This window comes from Crotalus tigris, unplaced genomic scaffold (assembly GCF_016545835.1).
Source record: "Crotalus tigris isolate CLP2741 ecotype Arizona unplaced genomic scaffold, ASM1654583v1 scf7180000019021.11574027:1482141, whole genome shotgun sequence".
NCBI classification, from domain to species: Eukaryota; Metazoa; Chordata; class Lepidosauria; order Squamata; family Viperidae; genus Crotalus; species Crotalus tigris.
In genome coordinates, this window is record NW_024097333.1 from 860,523 (window position 1) to 875,336 (window position 14,814).

A 14,814-nucleotide genomic window follows, 5' to 3' on the forward strand; every position below is an offset into this window, starting at 1 on the left:
ACTTTTTCCCCATTGCTGGAGCTGGGGTGGGCACGGTTTCGGCATGACGCATCCAGCCCACGAGCTGGCAGTTTGACACCCCTGCTCTGGTAGTTCCAGGATGAAGGAATTACTGCCTTCTGCAATGGTTTGAAAGGAGATTGAGCAAGGAAATAAAGGTGATGAAAAAGCCTATTGGATTTGGAATGTAATTTTTGCAATGTTTCTCCTCTGCATCGTTTGGGGAAACATGAATTGTTGAGCGGCACTAGATACTAAGATCTAGTGGGACAGGAGAGGGCCTGGGGGAGAAGGGAGAGTATTTGTTTTAAATATTAAAGCTAATACTGTACAGGTAGTCCTTGACTTATGACCATAGTTCCCCAGCCAGCATGGTTTAAGACAGTGGTGGCGAAACTATGGCACGGGTACCAGAGGCGGCACTCGGAGCCCTCTCTGTGGGCACGCGCACCGTCACCCCAGTCCTAGGCCTTCCGCTGGGTTTTATAAAACCTTTTTGCTTTAGGCCTCCGCCACCATGTGCAAAAAAAAAAGGTTCAATCAATCAGTCAATTTCAACTTCTTGCGGGGAAAAAAAAGATCTTGCAAAGCTGGAATTGACTGAACCTTTTAGTCTCACCCAGTCTGCTGTTAGCAACGCAGCCACACCCATCCACTGGGCCACACCCACCCAATTTGCCACACCCACCCACTGGGCCACACCCACCCGACAATGCATAAGTGGGTTTTGGGTTGCAGTTTGGGCACTCGGTCTCTAAAAGGTTCGCCATCACTGGTTTAAGATGTTTGGACTTCAATTCCCAGAATTCCCCAGCCAACCATGCTGGCTGGGGAATTCTGGGAGTTGAAGTCCTCACATCTTAAAGTTGCCAAGACTGAGTCATCACTGCACTTGGATTTCACTCTCAGTTCCCAAGTAAACATATCTCTGTGTGTCAACCAGGTGAAAAGGAAGCAGGAAACAAAAACACAAACAGAAGGATTCCTAGTCTTGCTTTTTTAATTACAACTCTCCCATTGTTGCCACCAATCCACGCCCCGTTTAGGGGGAGGAGAAAAACAAACCTAACCTGTTCCTTTCTCATCTTCACGTTTAGGCTTCAGGTCCTGAGACCCCCGTGCTGCAATCCAAAGCCCACTGCCCCTTCTCTCGCAGGCCCTCTCCTGTCCCACCATTTCCACCTGATCCTTTGCAAGAGGTATGTGTTGGTGCTTCAGTCCAATTCTTCTATCAAAGGCTGTTTGGAAGGGGGGACTTTTCCTCCCCACATGTTCTCCAGCTCCTGAGTGATCGCGCCCACTTCCTTGGCCTCCACCACATGGGCTACGTATTCCCTCTGGACTTCCAAAGCCAGGGAGAGGACCTCCTCCTGGTTCTCATTCACCCAGGAAAGCAGGAATTCGCATTTCTTCTTAGCCTTGTAGATCCTGGGCCGGTCCTCGGGGGCTACACACCGCTTGCCTTGACCCAACAGCCTGGACAGGTGGGCGAGGGCCGCCAGGGTGAACCGGTTCTGCTTCTCCGGGCCGGCCCCCCTTAAAATCTGGCCCACAGCCTGCACTGCCCCGGCTTTTCCCAGCGGGCACTCCGGGTAGCGGCTCTGCACGACGGCCTGCATGGCGGCTTGCAGGGCCTCCCCCGTGGAGGAGAAGACCCGCTGGGCACCCAGCACGGCCGAGAGGTCCAGGAGCGTCTCGCAGACTTCGGGCAGCAGTTGGGCATCGTCCGCCTCTCCGTTGTAGAGCGAGAGCGCATAGGTGTAGGCGTAGAGGACGTTGGGCAGCTGGAAGCGCACCAGAGGGGAGAGGGGGACGCTGGTGAAGTCGCTCAACGGGCGGATCGCATCAGGCAGGGCAGGTAGCGAGTTCGAATCCTGGGCAGGAGGCAGATTCTGGCCCCCTGCGACGGTCTCTTCGTTTGGAAGCTGGGAGGAAGCCTCCAGGGCTCGCTTGGCTCCCTGCTGCGAATCCTGGGCATCCTTAGCTCCAAGCAGCTGGACCAGGGGTGGCCCCTGGCTGGCTATGACCCACCAGGGCTGCCAGGGGGGCAGGAGCCCCGAAATCTTCCCGCTGCTCAGCAGTTGTTGGAACCTCTGGCGCTGCTGAGAGCTTAGTTGCTCCCACAGGTCTTCCGCCTCCGGGTCGAGGCCTAGCTCGGGGTCTGCATCCCCGGGCTCGCGTAGTTCCTGCAGCCGGAGGAGGGCCTCCCTCAGGCGGCGTCGCGTCGCCGCATCCCCCCGCTGGCCCCGGAGCTGAAGTTCCAACTCTCGCGTCTGGAAGTCCCGGGCGCAGGAGTCGTGCTCCCGGTAGCAAGGCACGGAGCAGAAGCGGATGTGGCAGCGCGGGCAGGTGTAGGGCGGCCGCTCGGCCTGGCACAGCGCGCAGCAACCCGGAGCCTCCATGAGCCGAAAGCGGCCGAGCGGCGCCGAGAACGCTCGGCTATTTCCGGAGAGGGGAACGCGCCTTTTTTTCCCCCTGTCCTAATGCGCAGGCGCAGCCTGGCAAACGCTTCGGAGCGGTGGTGGGAGATGTAGTCCTGCCGGCCCAACTGCAACTTGCTTCAGCGCTAACGAAAACTACATTGACCATGATGCATCGGGCCCTACTGCAATTGCTGTGGCGCATGTAGCAGACCGTTCCCGTAACTGTTCCCGGATGTTTTGCAGAGCTTCACTCCGCAGTCTTTTTTTTTTTTTCCCTAATATAGCTTTTCAAAGAAAGGAATTCTGGGAGTTGAAGTCCGCATAGCTTAAAGTTGCCCAGGTGAACGAATAGGGATCTAAATGGATCTGTTTAATAGGGCTTTGGACTAAGCTGCAAAAGTGCAAAAATGTGCTAGTTTACAGTGTTTCTCAACCTTGACCATTTTAAGGCATGTGGACTTCAACTCCCAGAATTCCACAGCCAGCATTGCTGGCTGTGGAATTCTGGGAGTTGAAGTCCACATGCCCTAAAATGGTCAAGGTTGAGAAACACTGTGCTAGAAGCTTTTGACAAAACAGGTCCATACCGTTAGCAAGAGAGCCTGGTCGTGTGCTTATAGGTAATCCTTGACTTTCAACCCTTTGTTTAGTGACCGTTTCAAGTCACAAAAGCACTGAAAAGTGACTTATGACCGTGTTTCACAGTTACAACTGTTGCACCATGGGTGTGCGTGTGTCCCATGATTGAAATTCAGATGCTTGCAACTGGCATGTACTTATGACGGTTGCAGTGTCCGGGGGGGGGTCATGTGAAATTTTGCAACCTTCTGACAAGCGGTCAATAGGAAATCCAGACTTAACAACCATGTTACTACCAACCGTAGTGATTCACTTAACAACTGTGGCAAAAAAGGTGGCAAAATGGGGCAAAGTTCACATAAGAGCTGCCTTGCTTAGCAACAGACATCTTGGGCTCCATTGTAGTCATACAATGAGGACTAGTTGTATATTTCTCTGGATGGCCAACAGTTAAAGATAGAATAAAAACAATAAACCAAAGTCTGAAGAACAAAATTCTGAGACTATTTCTGCGAGATACTTATTGGCCTCTCCATCAAACTCTTAAATCCTTATGTGGACTTGGCTCTCCTCAATGTGAAAGCCCATGCAGATCCTATTAAAAGGTGGTCCTCAACCCAGTAGATTTCTTTATAACAGGTAGTCCTTGACTTACAACCATTTGCTTAGTGACAGTTTGAACTTTTTTCAGCACTGGAAGAAGTGACTTATCACCATTTTTCACACTTGCAGCAGCCCCTTGGTCATGTGATCAAAATTCAGATGCTTGGCAACTGATTCACATTGATGACGGTTGCTGTGTCCCCGGGCCATGCGATCCCCTTTTGCGACCTTGAGAAGCAAAGTCAATGGGGAAGCTGGATTCACTTAACGACCGTGTTCTACTAAACTCACTTAACAGCTGTCTCACTTAGAAAAGTAAATTTTCTGGCTCAATTTGTGGTCATAAATTCAGGACTCCCTGTATAACTGTTTTTTAATGGCTGCCTGAAGAATTCTGGGAGTTGAAGTCCACACGTTTTAAAGTTTTCACGGTTAAGAAAGACTGGTAGGTCTGGAGATTCTCAGTCATCCAGATGATGGCTGTCCCAAAGATGCTTTTTCATGAGGCAACTGGACTTGGTTTTCTTTGAAGACGTTTCGCTTCTCATCCAAGAAGCTTCTTCAGCTGCAAGGAGTATAAATCCTCCCATTCCCCACCATCCAGTCGGAGCTGAAGAAGCTTCTTGGATGAGAAGCGAAACGTCTTTAAAGAAAAACAAGAAAGTCCAGTTGCCTCGTAAAAAAAGCATCTTTGGGAAAACACCGATATGTGCAAAATATTCTTTGTTCAGCCCTGTGAAATTACATACATGTAAAGCATTCCCCTGCAGCCAAGAAATTAAAAGACACTTGCTCCTGGGGAGGAAAGCTATGGCAAATCTAGACAGCATACAAAAAAGCAGAGACATCACCCTGCCAACAAAAGTGCGTATAGTCCAGGCCATGGTTTTCCTAGTTGCAATGTATGGCTGTGAAAGTTGGACCATAAGAAAGGCTGAGCGCCAAAGAATGGAGGCCTTTGAACTCTGGTGCTGGAGAAGACTCCTGCGAGTCCCTTGGACTGCAAGGCGTTCAAATCGGTCAGTCCTAGAAGAGATCAACCCCGACTGCTCTTTAGAAGGCCAGATCCTGAAGTTGAAACTCAAGGACTTTGGCCACCTAATGAGAAGGAAGGACTCACTGGAGAAGGGCCTGATGCTGGGAAAGATGGAGGGCAATAGAAGAAGGGGACGACAGAGAATGAGGTGGCTGGAGTCACTGAAGCAGGAGGTGTGAACTTCAATGGACTGCAGAAGATGGTAGAGGACAGGAAGGCCTGGAGGAACGTTGTCCATGGGGTGGCGATGGGTCGGACACGACTTCGCAATTAACAACAACAAAGCATTCCCCTCTCTTTTGCCAACAGTCGCAAAAGGTTGACTGCACACATGCCCCAAATGGGAAAAGTAGCAACACCAGGAAACGGTCCAGGCAAATATATGATTTATTATATGACAGGGGGCTCTCTAGGAGTTGGCATTAGGTCCCTTCTTTTTACCAAAACCAGGCACGACATTGACAAATCGGCGATTGTACTGCATGCGCCTTTTAGCCCGGCCGGTTTTCTTCTTCTTCTTTTCCTGCTTAGCAACCTGAGAAAAAACATGAAGCAGGCGTTGGTCAAAGATCTTGCCAGCCTTCCCCTAGAATTCATTTTAGCTCTTGATGTTGAGCAGAGGCAAGCCCCTTCCTTAAGCCAGGGCTTTTCAACCTTTTCACCCATTGTACCACTTTTAGGATACGGCAACATCCGAGGACCACCCTCCCAAATCCAACTGTGGGTCATCTTGAACTGCCTACCTTTGGGGTCTGGCCCCTCACTTTGCCAGCACGAGCCAGGGAACCGTGGACCTTCCCTAGAGAGAAAAGCAAAACGGAGGCTGTTTTTACAGGAAACAGAAAACAAAGCCCACGTACCTCATGACAAAGGAAGTGGCTTTATTAATCAGTCACAAGGGACCATGAAGTTAATGTACAGGTAGTCCTTGAAGTTTCTCCTTAGTTCCAGGTTGCTTCTCTCCTTGATGAGTTTCTATCCATTGCTTCTTGTCTTGCCTTCAGGCACTTTGGAGAATAGCTTGACTCCCTCTTCTTTGGGGCAGCCCCTGAGATACTGGAACACTGCTATCATGTCCCCCCTCATCCTTCTCTTCATTAAATTAGACATACCCAATTCCAGCAACCGTTCCTTATATGTTTTAGCCTCCAGTCCCCTAATCATCTTTGTTGCTCTTCTCTGTACTCTTTCTAGAGTCTCAACATCTTGTTTAAATCATTTCTGTACTGTTGCCAAAAGCCTTGTATAGGATACTCATGAAGTTATGAGGAATGAAGCTCAATTAAACAGTCTATCTTTATAGTCTTATATACTGAATCGCAAATTAGCCAATCACATTTTAGCCTTATGTACTCTATGAATTTTAGGTGATTACTTCATTGTTTTGTTTGTTATCAAAACTCAGAAAATTGAGTTAACTGAATAAAGAGTAATTTATGGTTAAGTTCATCACAACTGCATCTTCTACCAACACAACAGAGAAATTTCTAAAATAAAAATCACAATTTATTCTTTTTCTATGTACACTAGGTTGGGGTTTTTTTGTATGGAGTAGCTCTGGAAATTTCATAGCTCTTCTAACAGGTTTCCATCCAGGTCTTCTCTCTTTCGTACTTACCACCAAGCATGCGTGCAGTAACCTCCAAAGTTGTAAGGTCACTGATGCCGCATTGACCAATGACAGAATCATTTTCCAAGGGGATCCCACCAAGAAGAATCACTTGATCCTCAAGGGTGATGCCCTCCAGGCATTCAATGCGAGCCTAAACAGGGAAGAAAGAAAAGTGGGAACATGAATAATATGCTCAGTAAGGCAGCACATTCCTTTGAGGCAGGGTTTGCCAACAGTGACAACTTTAAGACCTGTGGACTTCAACTCCCAGCATTTCACAGCCAGCCTTGTAATTTTTCAATATCCACAACAGCTCTTGAATAAAAGGTGATCAAGATGATGAAAAGACAGTTTACAGCTCCTTGGTGGAGAGGAGAGAGGAAGGGAACCTCCAACAGTCCTTGGACATTTTAAGGAAGTTCATGTTTAAAAGCTTGGCGGATGACAATATTTAGGAAATGCCTTACAACCACAACATTCCCCAGGATTAGACTCATATATTGCTACTTCTTGGCCAAAGCCCATTAAACAGAAAACTCATTACAATCATGTATTAAACAAACGACAATTTACTTAGAAAGAGGAAAAAGAAAGCTGTCTTTGAAAGATTTCTGCATTTGCCCCAGTCTGAAGGAAGATTTATTTGGGAGAACCAAATGCTATTGTTTCAGCAACAATATTCATCAGAACGAAAGGTTCACATAAAATAAATAAATAAAAAAAATAATAAAAAATTCTTTACCTTAAGATGAGCTACTGTTTCATGTCCAGACACCTCGAGGGTGTGCAAATTCTGAGCACGAATGAAAAGCTGCATGGTTTCACCTGCAGAGATGAGAAAGCAAAGCAGCAATTAAGATCAGCAATCCACCCCCCCCCCCAAAATTTAGTATCCTAATAATGGCAGAGTCCAAGAAACTGGTCTCTTCCACCTCTTGCTGTCTTTAGACAAAGCAATGAGTAAAATAAAGAGGATGTTTAAAAAAAAAAAAAAAGAGCTGTGAGTCTCTTTCAATCCACCCCATCCTTCCTGGCAACAAAATGTTATCTTAGGTTTTCCATCTTGATAGTATCAGTGATCAAGGGGTTAAAAAGGATGGAGGGAATATATAAGGTTGCCTTTGACAAGATGGGCCGTATACCAGTTTGACTGATATATAATTATTTTGTATGGTCACAGAAACCAAAAATTGAAGGTGTAAGTTGGAGCTGCCTAGACTTATTTTTATTTACTAGTTGTTAAATGTGTTTGCTGCCCATCTCACCTCAAGGTAGCCTGGGCAGCTTAAAAGCGAGAAAACTGCACCGGCAAAAATATAAAATTATAATTAAAAGAATGCAAAATTAAAAGATTGCTTTGAAATGAAATATTTCCCTGAATAAGATCCGTGGAGTAGAGCATTTCTGGAAGGTGTGGGTTTTTCACTGTTGGGTGTTTTTAAGCACAGGAAGGTCAGCCAGCTGTCTAAAATGGTTACATTGGTTTTCTTGCATACAGGTTATTCTTGACTTACAACAGTTCATTTCCTGATTGCTTGAAGTTACAACAGCACTGAAAGAAGGGACTTATGACCATGTTCCAGACTTTTGCAGCATCCCCTTGGTCATGTCAGATGCTTGGCAACTGGCTCACATTTATGACGGTTGCAGCGTCCCGGGGTCATGCGATCCCCTTTTGTGACCTTCTGACAAGCAAAGTCAATGGGGGAAGCCATTCACTTAAAGACCACCTGATTCACTTAACAGCAGCAGTGATTCACTTAACTCTCTCGCTTAGCAACAGAAACTTTGGGCTTAATTGTGGTTATAAATCAAGGACTACCTCTACTGCTGTGTTTCTCAATCTTGGGGATGTTAAGACAGGTGAAAGAAGGGTTGTAAGTAGGTTACCTGATACTTCCTTCTAGGATTTCTTCTTGGTCTCCTGTTCAGATAGGAATTAGAGTTGACTGGCTCCGAGCCTAAGTGTGATTGACTTGACTATTAACACTATTAACAGTAATAATTGTGCCCATAATCCACAATATGTCAAGGTCCTCATCGAAATCGATGGACGAACAACACAATACTGCTGAAACAGAAATCTTTTAATTTTGCATTCTTTTAATTATAATTTTGTATTTTTGCCCGTGCAGTTTTCTCGCTTTTAAGCTGCCCAGGCTACCTTGAGGTGAGATGGGCAGCAAACACCTTTAACAAATAGTAAATAAAAATAAGCCTAGGCAGCTCCAACTTACACCTTCAATTTTTGGTTTCTGTGACCATACAAAATAATGGCTCATTATATTTATCAGTCAACCTGGTATACGGCCCATCTTGTCAAAGGCAACCTTATCTATTCCCTCCATCCTTTTTCACCCCTTGATCACTGATACTATCAAGATGGAAAACCTAAGATAACATTGCTGCCTTTCCCAGAATTCCCCAGCCAGCATGCAGTTTAGGTTCAACCTCTCTTAAATCATGCTGGCTGCGGAATTCTGGGAGTTGTAGTCCATCCATATTAAAGTAGCCAAGGTTGAGAAACGCAGGCAGCAAAGGGGCTGATCTCAGGCCTGCCTCCCGCACAATTCCAGGTTCTTCTTCCTTACCCCTCTCTTTCATCAAATCCCTTGGCGCGGTCCTTTTTTCTCTCCTTCCTCTTTCTTTCCAACCCCCCCCCTCCAACTTCAGTCTCAGACACGGCGAGGGGGCTCAAAGCCCCCCCCCCATTTAAAGAGCGGAGCTTTCCTTCTTGACTCCTCCTCCCCCTCCCTTCCTCCCCCCCCCCGCCATAGCCTTCAAGGCCCAATTTGTTCCGCCCGCTGCCCTGCACCGAGGCTGGGGAGCGGCGGGGACAAGGCAAGAGAGTCGGGCATGCGCAGATGACCCTCGAAAGACCTGAGGGGCGGGAGAGCAGATGGCCGGGGAGGATGGGTAGCGCCAGAGCCGGCTGAAGACTCTTAGGGAAGGCCGCGGATGATGGGAGTTGAAGGCCTCGAGAGAGAGAGAGGACGTTGGATCTCCGCCCCCGCCCCTCAAGTAAATGAGGCCGCCGAGCCCACAACGCGAGAAGTTTGCGCCCCTCACCCGCCTCACGCCGAGCCAAGATGGAGGCCGGAGAGAAGAGAAACCACCGCCGCCTCACGCCGACGAGGAAAAGGAAAGACTGGTGGAAGGGGCGGGGCCGCACGAGAGGCGCAGGCGCACTGCGGAAGGGGGAAACTGCGCCGCGGGGCGTCTCTCGGTTCCCTTTTGCGCGCTTTCTCCCGCCCCCTGCGCGGCCGGCGTGTGACGTCACCCCCAGGGTCGCCCTGACGTCATCCGCGCGCGCCTCCGAGCCAAGATGGCGGCCTTCCCTTCAGCCTTGACCGGCGTCGGGCTGAGGAAGACGCTGCTGGTCCTGCGAGCGGTCGGGCGGCCGAGACGGCCCTGGCAGGCGGCCTTGCTGGTAGGGGCAGAGGCGGAGTGGTGTCTATGGGCTCCGAGGGGGAGCGTTTCGGGCTGGGCTGGCGCGGTTGGCACAACCGTTTTGAGGGGACTGTGCATCGGGTAGCATCACCGAGGGAAATGGAGCGGATTTTTTGCTGCCCTCTAGTGGCCGTCCGGGTTTTTGCAGCCTAGATATGGTACCCCTTCTTGGAAGCTGAGTCTTCTATTGCTACGACAGGCAGAAACATTGCAGGTTTATTATCCCGCCAGACCCATGCAACTGGCCGAGTCTCTTAAGGCAGGGCTTTTCAACCTTTTCACCCATTCTAACCACTGCACCACCACAGCTCTAGATAGATGAGATAGATAGATAGATAGATAGATAGATAGATAGATAGATAGATAGATAGATAGATAGATAGATAGATAGAGATGGATAAATTAGGTATCTTCAGCTTATATCTATTGCAGGGCTTTTCAACCTTTTAGGAGATGGCAACATCCAAGTATCACCAGTCGCCTAGCAAGGTGTCAAAAACTTGATGACAAAAAAAAGGAAAAAAAGTGATAAAGTACAGGTAGTCCTCGACTTACAACAGTTCGCTTAGTGACTGTTCGAAGTTACAACGGCACTGAAAACAGTGCCCCCCAAGCCACACCTGAGCAAGACACCTGCCTGCCCACCCAGCGGCGCTCTTCCTCCTGTCCGAGGTTTTCATTGTTGTGAGCATTTCTGTTGAGGATTGGCAACGGGGATGGGGTGGGGGTGTTTATTCCCCCCATCTGCTGGGTGATTGCAGCAGGTTTTGGTCACTTCACATGACCCCGGGACACTGTGACTGTCATAAATATGAATCAGTTGCCAAGCATCTGAATGTAAATCACAAGACCCTGGAGATCCAGGATCAGCGCTGAGCTCCAGCTGGAGCCTGGCGCTGATCCTGGCGCTTCCACTGAGCCCTGACAGCCCTGCAGCTCTAGCCGTCTCTCACTCAGGCTTGTGTGGTGCCGCCACTGGTTCAGCTACCCCTTTTCTAGGATGGTCGCGTACCCCTTGCCAGGTGCCAATGTCCCACAGGTGGTACCCGTACTACTGGTTGAAAAGCCCTGTCTTAAGGGGAGGTTTCCCGCTTTTGTTAGATTTTTATCTCGCCTGTTTTCCCCACAACAACAACCCTGTGAGGTGAGTTGGGCTGATAGATAGAGAGACTGGCCCAAAGTCCCTCAGCTAGCTTTCATGGTTAAAATGGGGCTAGAACTCTCAAAAGTTACCCAGCCGGCTTTTATGCTTAGAACAGCCTATCAAGTATAATTAGACGGCGAGGGCAGCACAAGCAAAGGACAGCTAATGACTTAAAAGCCATCCATCCATCCACATGCCCCAATCAACATCTAAAAACCTACATACAACAGGCACCATATAAATACCACACACAGAATAGCACACGCACTGCTAGACAGATGTTCCCTGAAAATGTGCTCCAGCACAAGTCTGAAAGCTCGGAAGCCAATACCTTTGGTCCTGGTGACTGACTCAGATTGGATCCTGCAACATAGTCCTGGGATGTGTATATTTGCCTTTGTTGGTGGGACTGGAATTTGCTATCTCCTGGTTTTTAAGTCATCACCTTAACCATGCCACCAAACTAATCTTCTTTTAATGGATGATTCTTTAATCCCTGCATTTTGCCCATAACATTATTTATGGGATGGGGCAGTTGATTAAAGTTAGATTCTAAATCTATTTATGTCTTCTGCTCACATGCATCTCCCATCCCTTTCCTGCTTGACTTTGGACTTTCACTTCCATCATGTTCAGCTGCCTTTCTGCTTTCTTGGAACTCTTGAATCCTGTCCTCCTAGCATTCCAGTCATGTGGGTTCCAGGCTAGCAGGAAAAAGTTTTCTTCCTCAACTTTTATTAAATTATTAAATTGGCTGCAGTAATTACAAATGAACTTTGTAGGGAAAATTAGCTCAATGCTATCTTGTGTTTCAGAGACATGTTTCAGGTAAGTCCAATTCTGCAGACCTGAAGTACCCAGGGATTGTTGAGTCTACTGAGGAATATAAATTTGTGGAGAGGTTGATACCACCTACCACAGTGCCTGTACCTCCCAAACATGACCAGTATCCAACACCTTCTGGATGGAGACCACCACAAGGTAAAATGGGGCAAAATATTTCCAGATTTGATTTCCTTAATGTATAACATTTGACAAATTGTTCTAGTTAAGTATTCTCCCTGTAAAGAAAATTGAGCAAAATTAAGACTTCTTGGTAGAGTAACTGCATTCACTATAAAATAAAAAACAGTTTCTTTTAACTCATTTCCCCGACTCATACCTCTTGTTATAACTTCATGTTTTACATTTTAAGTATGTATCTTAAAATAAGTATGTGTGCAAAATTAATAGTTGAGCAAGAGGGAAGTAGATCTCCCCCGACCAGGTTTTGTTATAAATTACTTATTGTATGAAAAGACAATACAGTTATATTTATTTTGTTTCCAATTCTTTCAGATCTGCCTCCTGATCTTCCCTACTTTGTACGGCGGTCACGCATGCACAATGTACCTGTGTACAAAGATACTTCTCATCATGGATCCAGGAAGATGACTATTATCAGGAAAATTGAAGGTGATATCTGGGTAGGTTATAGTTTTCTCTACCAGGCTGTTATAAGAGCTGTGGCAATGTGCTAAAATTTCTGTTTATTTAAAGGATCATACACAAGAAAGATATATTATGGTATGGAGAAGATGGATAGATTATATTCAGATTAAATATAGAACTAAAAAGTTCCATTTATTTTATGATTAAATTTTAAATAATTATTATTATTAATAGCATTTTATAATGGAAATTATTTAGTTTAGTTATTATAGTTCTTTGTAATAATTGTTTTAAAATGGATTTGTTTATAATATTATGATATTAAGTTTAAAGGGAGTTAAAGGTTAAATATGAATTTAGTTATTGTATAATTTGTTAAATTTAATTAGATTTTGTTTAATATGTTTGTTATAACTCTGTACTCGGCTCTGGGAAGTTGGGGGGGTAGGGGGGTGGGGGTGGGTGGGTTTGTGGGTTAAATTTTTTTTTGTTAATTGTTAATAAAACTTTTCAATGAAAAAAAAAAGGTGTGGCAATGTGAGTTGATTTTAATCCTTCAGATCTCTCGGAGATCCTCAATCATCCAGGTCCTGTTCAAAAGGCAGCTGGACTTTTCTTTGCTTTTCTTTGAAGATGCTTTGCTTCTCATACAAGAAGCTTTTTCATTTGCGGAAGAAGCGAAATGTTTTCAAGGAAAAAAGTAAGAAAGTCCTGTTGCCTTTTAAAAAAGCACCTTTGGGACTTCAAATCTGTCCTGAATGGGTGCTCTCTTGGCTGATCCCAAATGGCTTCTGGAGTGGAGCTTGGCACATGAACGTTTGTGTGAGTGGAGCTTTGCATGCATGCGGTTGCCCGAGTGGAGCTATGCACATGCTCGGCCATTGCTCTCTTGGTCCGGTTCCAAACAGGCTGCAGCCATCTAGTGCAGTGGTTCTCAACCTTTTAATGCCGTGACCCCCAACCGGTCGTAAGTCGAGGACTATTCAACCGGTCATAAGGCGAGGACTACTCAACTGGTGCAGCACTGTTTGCAGAATGGGACTTTTGGCGGGCTCAGCAGGGCAGAGACAGCCTGGACAATTCCTATTGGCTTTGGAAAGCCAATAGAATTAGACTCTATTCAAGAGAGTCTATTCGATTGGCTTTCAAAAGACAATAGAATCAAAGGGAGGAGCACAGCTAAGGAAAAGGGGGAAAAAATGGCGGACTGCGTATTTTGGCGACCCCCGTGAAATGGTCGTTCGACCCCAAATGGGGTCCCGACCCACAGGTTAAGAACCACTGGTCTAGTGGATTGTGGCTCGAGGGTTGGGGACCCCTTTTCTACCTGCCACTTTGGATGATTGCTTGGAGGCTGCAGTGGGTTCAGAGTGCAGCGGCCTCTGTGCTAATTGGTGCTCACCAGAGTGAGCTTGTCAGATCAGAGCTGCAGGCCCTACACCGGATACTGGTAGGCTTCTGGGTGCTATAGAGGTCAGGCAAACAACTAAATCAATACAATGTAAATTTACATTTTTCTTTCTCCAGGCTCTAGAGAATGACGTGAAGGGCTTCCTCACGGAATTGTCCGGACTAACGCCAGCAACCCAAGTCAATGAAAATACCTGTAGCATCCGTGTCAAGGGCTATTTTGAAGAGGAACTAAAGACGTGGTTGATGGACAAAGGCTTTTAAATAAAGGAGCAGATGTGTCGAGATTTGTCCCCCTGCGAAGATGCACTTGGGAAATTTGTTCTTACCCAATGAGTAATTCTAGCTTAGTCCAGTGGTGCCCCTCGTTTCCTGAATACAAGATACAGATAGTCCTTGACTTACAACAGTCCATTTAATGACTGACAACAGCACTGAAAAAAGTGACAGATGATTGTTTTCCTTACACGGCCACTGCAGCTTCCCCCTGGTCACGTGATCAAAATTCAAATGCTAGGCAACCGATTCATATTTATAACAGTTGTCCTGTCCCAGGGTATCACGCACACAACCCAATTCCCATGCATGCACAAATGAAGCTTTGCATGCTCGCCCACCACTTCGGCGGTTCCCACTGGACCGTGGCCCAGTTGCAGACCACGGCTCAGGGTTTGGGGACCGTTGGCTTATGGGGCAAGGGAAGTGGAGAAATGAGTTGTGTTCCAAGGGTTTAAGTTGCCCCACCAGACAATTCATGCAGTAGAGAACTGTCAAGTTTTATCCTTTTAGCTATAAATATCAGCAAAGGAAAGCTGAAAAGGTCCTTAGGTCGAAGCAAAGCAGTGGGACATATAAATCGGTATAAGTTTAGATCACAGCCCTTGTGTAGTCATAAAGGAAGCAGTAAAGCTCAAATCCCAGTGACAACTTGGGCTAACCCAGTGGCCTGCAACCATGACAACTTTTAAGACTTGTGGACTTCAGCTCCCAGAAGTCCTCAGCCAGCACAGCAGACCCCCGGGCTAACCCAAACCCACACACTTCTACTGGCAGGGTACAAAGTCCTTTGGTACTAGAGGTGGTCCTTGACATATGACTACCAGAGCCCAAAATTTTTGTTGCTAAG

The 14,814-nt window shown here is 46.8% G+C and overlaps 3 protein-coding genes across 4 annotated transcripts; 1 reads left to right on the forward strand and 2 right to left on the reverse strand.

Moving 5' to 3' along the window:
- Positions 1-982: 982 nt before the first annotated feature.
- ZNHIT2 (zinc finger HIT-type containing 2) lies at positions 983-2,463 on the reverse strand. Its single transcript, XM_039358514.1, has one exon. The coding sequence runs from the start codon at positions 2,400-2,402 to the stop codon at positions 1,215-1,217; it is 1,188 nt and encodes a 395-aa protein (XP_039214448.1). The 5' UTR covers positions 2,403-2,463; the 3' UTR covers positions 983-1,214.
- A 2,542-nt stretch (positions 2,464-5,005) lies between these two features.
- FAU (FAU ubiquitin like and ribosomal protein S30 fusion) lies at positions 5,006-9,458 on the reverse strand. Of its 2 annotated transcripts, none has more exons than XM_039358505.1 (5): positions 9,323-9,458; positions 6,996-7,078; positions 6,260-6,404; positions 5,385-5,440; positions 5,006-5,176 (listed from the first exon to the last, which is right to left on the reverse strand). In XM_039358505.1, the coding sequence occupies exons 2-5, from the start codon at positions 7,068-7,070 to the stop codon at positions 5,051-5,053; spliced, it is 402 nt and encodes a 133-aa protein (XP_039214439.1). In that variant the 5' UTR covers positions 7,071-7,078; positions 9,323-9,458; the 3' UTR covers positions 5,006-5,050. The 2 variants fall into 2 exon arrangements, with proteins under 2 accessions (XP_039214439.1, XP_039214438.1); XM_039358504.1 differs by lacking the exon at positions 9,323-9,458 and adding an exon at positions 8,144-8,167.
- Positions 9,459-9,522: 64 nt separating this feature from the next.
- Positions 9,523-13,975, forward strand: MRPL49 (mitochondrial ribosomal protein L49). Its single transcript, XM_039358503.1, has 4 exons — positions 9,523-9,683; positions 11,663-11,828; positions 12,186-12,313; positions 13,806-13,975. Exons 1-4 carry the CDS (start codon positions 9,579-9,581, stop codon positions 13,950-13,952), a joined length of 546 nt encoding a protein of 181 aa, XP_039214437.1. The 5' UTR covers positions 9,523-9,578; the 3' UTR covers positions 13,953-13,975.
- Positions 13,976-14,814: the final 839 nt, after the last annotated feature.

Bases quoted from the DNA above. Each gene is read 5' to 3' on its own strand.
- ZNHIT2 (XM_039358514.1), bottom strand. From the start codon at position 2,402: ATGGAGGCTCCGGGTTGCTGCGCGCTGTGCCAGGCCGAGCGGCCGCCC.
- FAU (XM_039358505.1), bottom strand. From the start codon at position 7,070: ATGCAGCTTTTCATTCGTGCTCAGAATTTGCACACCCTCGAGGTGTCT. The intron at 6,405-6,995 runs GTAAAGAATTTT...TTCCCTGTTTAG, and splicing joins AAACAGTAGCTCATCTTAAG to GCTCGCATTGAATGCCTGGA. The intron at 5,441-6,259 runs GTAAGTACGAAA...TTTTCTCTCTAG, and splicing joins TACTGCACGCATGCTTGGTG to GGAAGGTCCACGGTTCCCTG.
- MRPL49 (XM_039358503.1), top strand. From the start codon at position 9,579: ATGGCGGCCTTCCCTTCAGCCTTGACCGGCGTCGGGCTGAGGAAGACG. The intron at 9,684-11,662 runs GTAGGGGCAGAG...CTTGTGTTTCAG, and splicing joins CCTGGCAGGCGGCCTTGCTG to AGACATGTTTCAGGTAAGTC. The intron at 11,829-12,185 runs GTAAAATGGGGC...CAATTCTTTCAG, and splicing joins TGGATGGAGACCACCACAAG to ATCTGCCTCCTGATCTTCCC.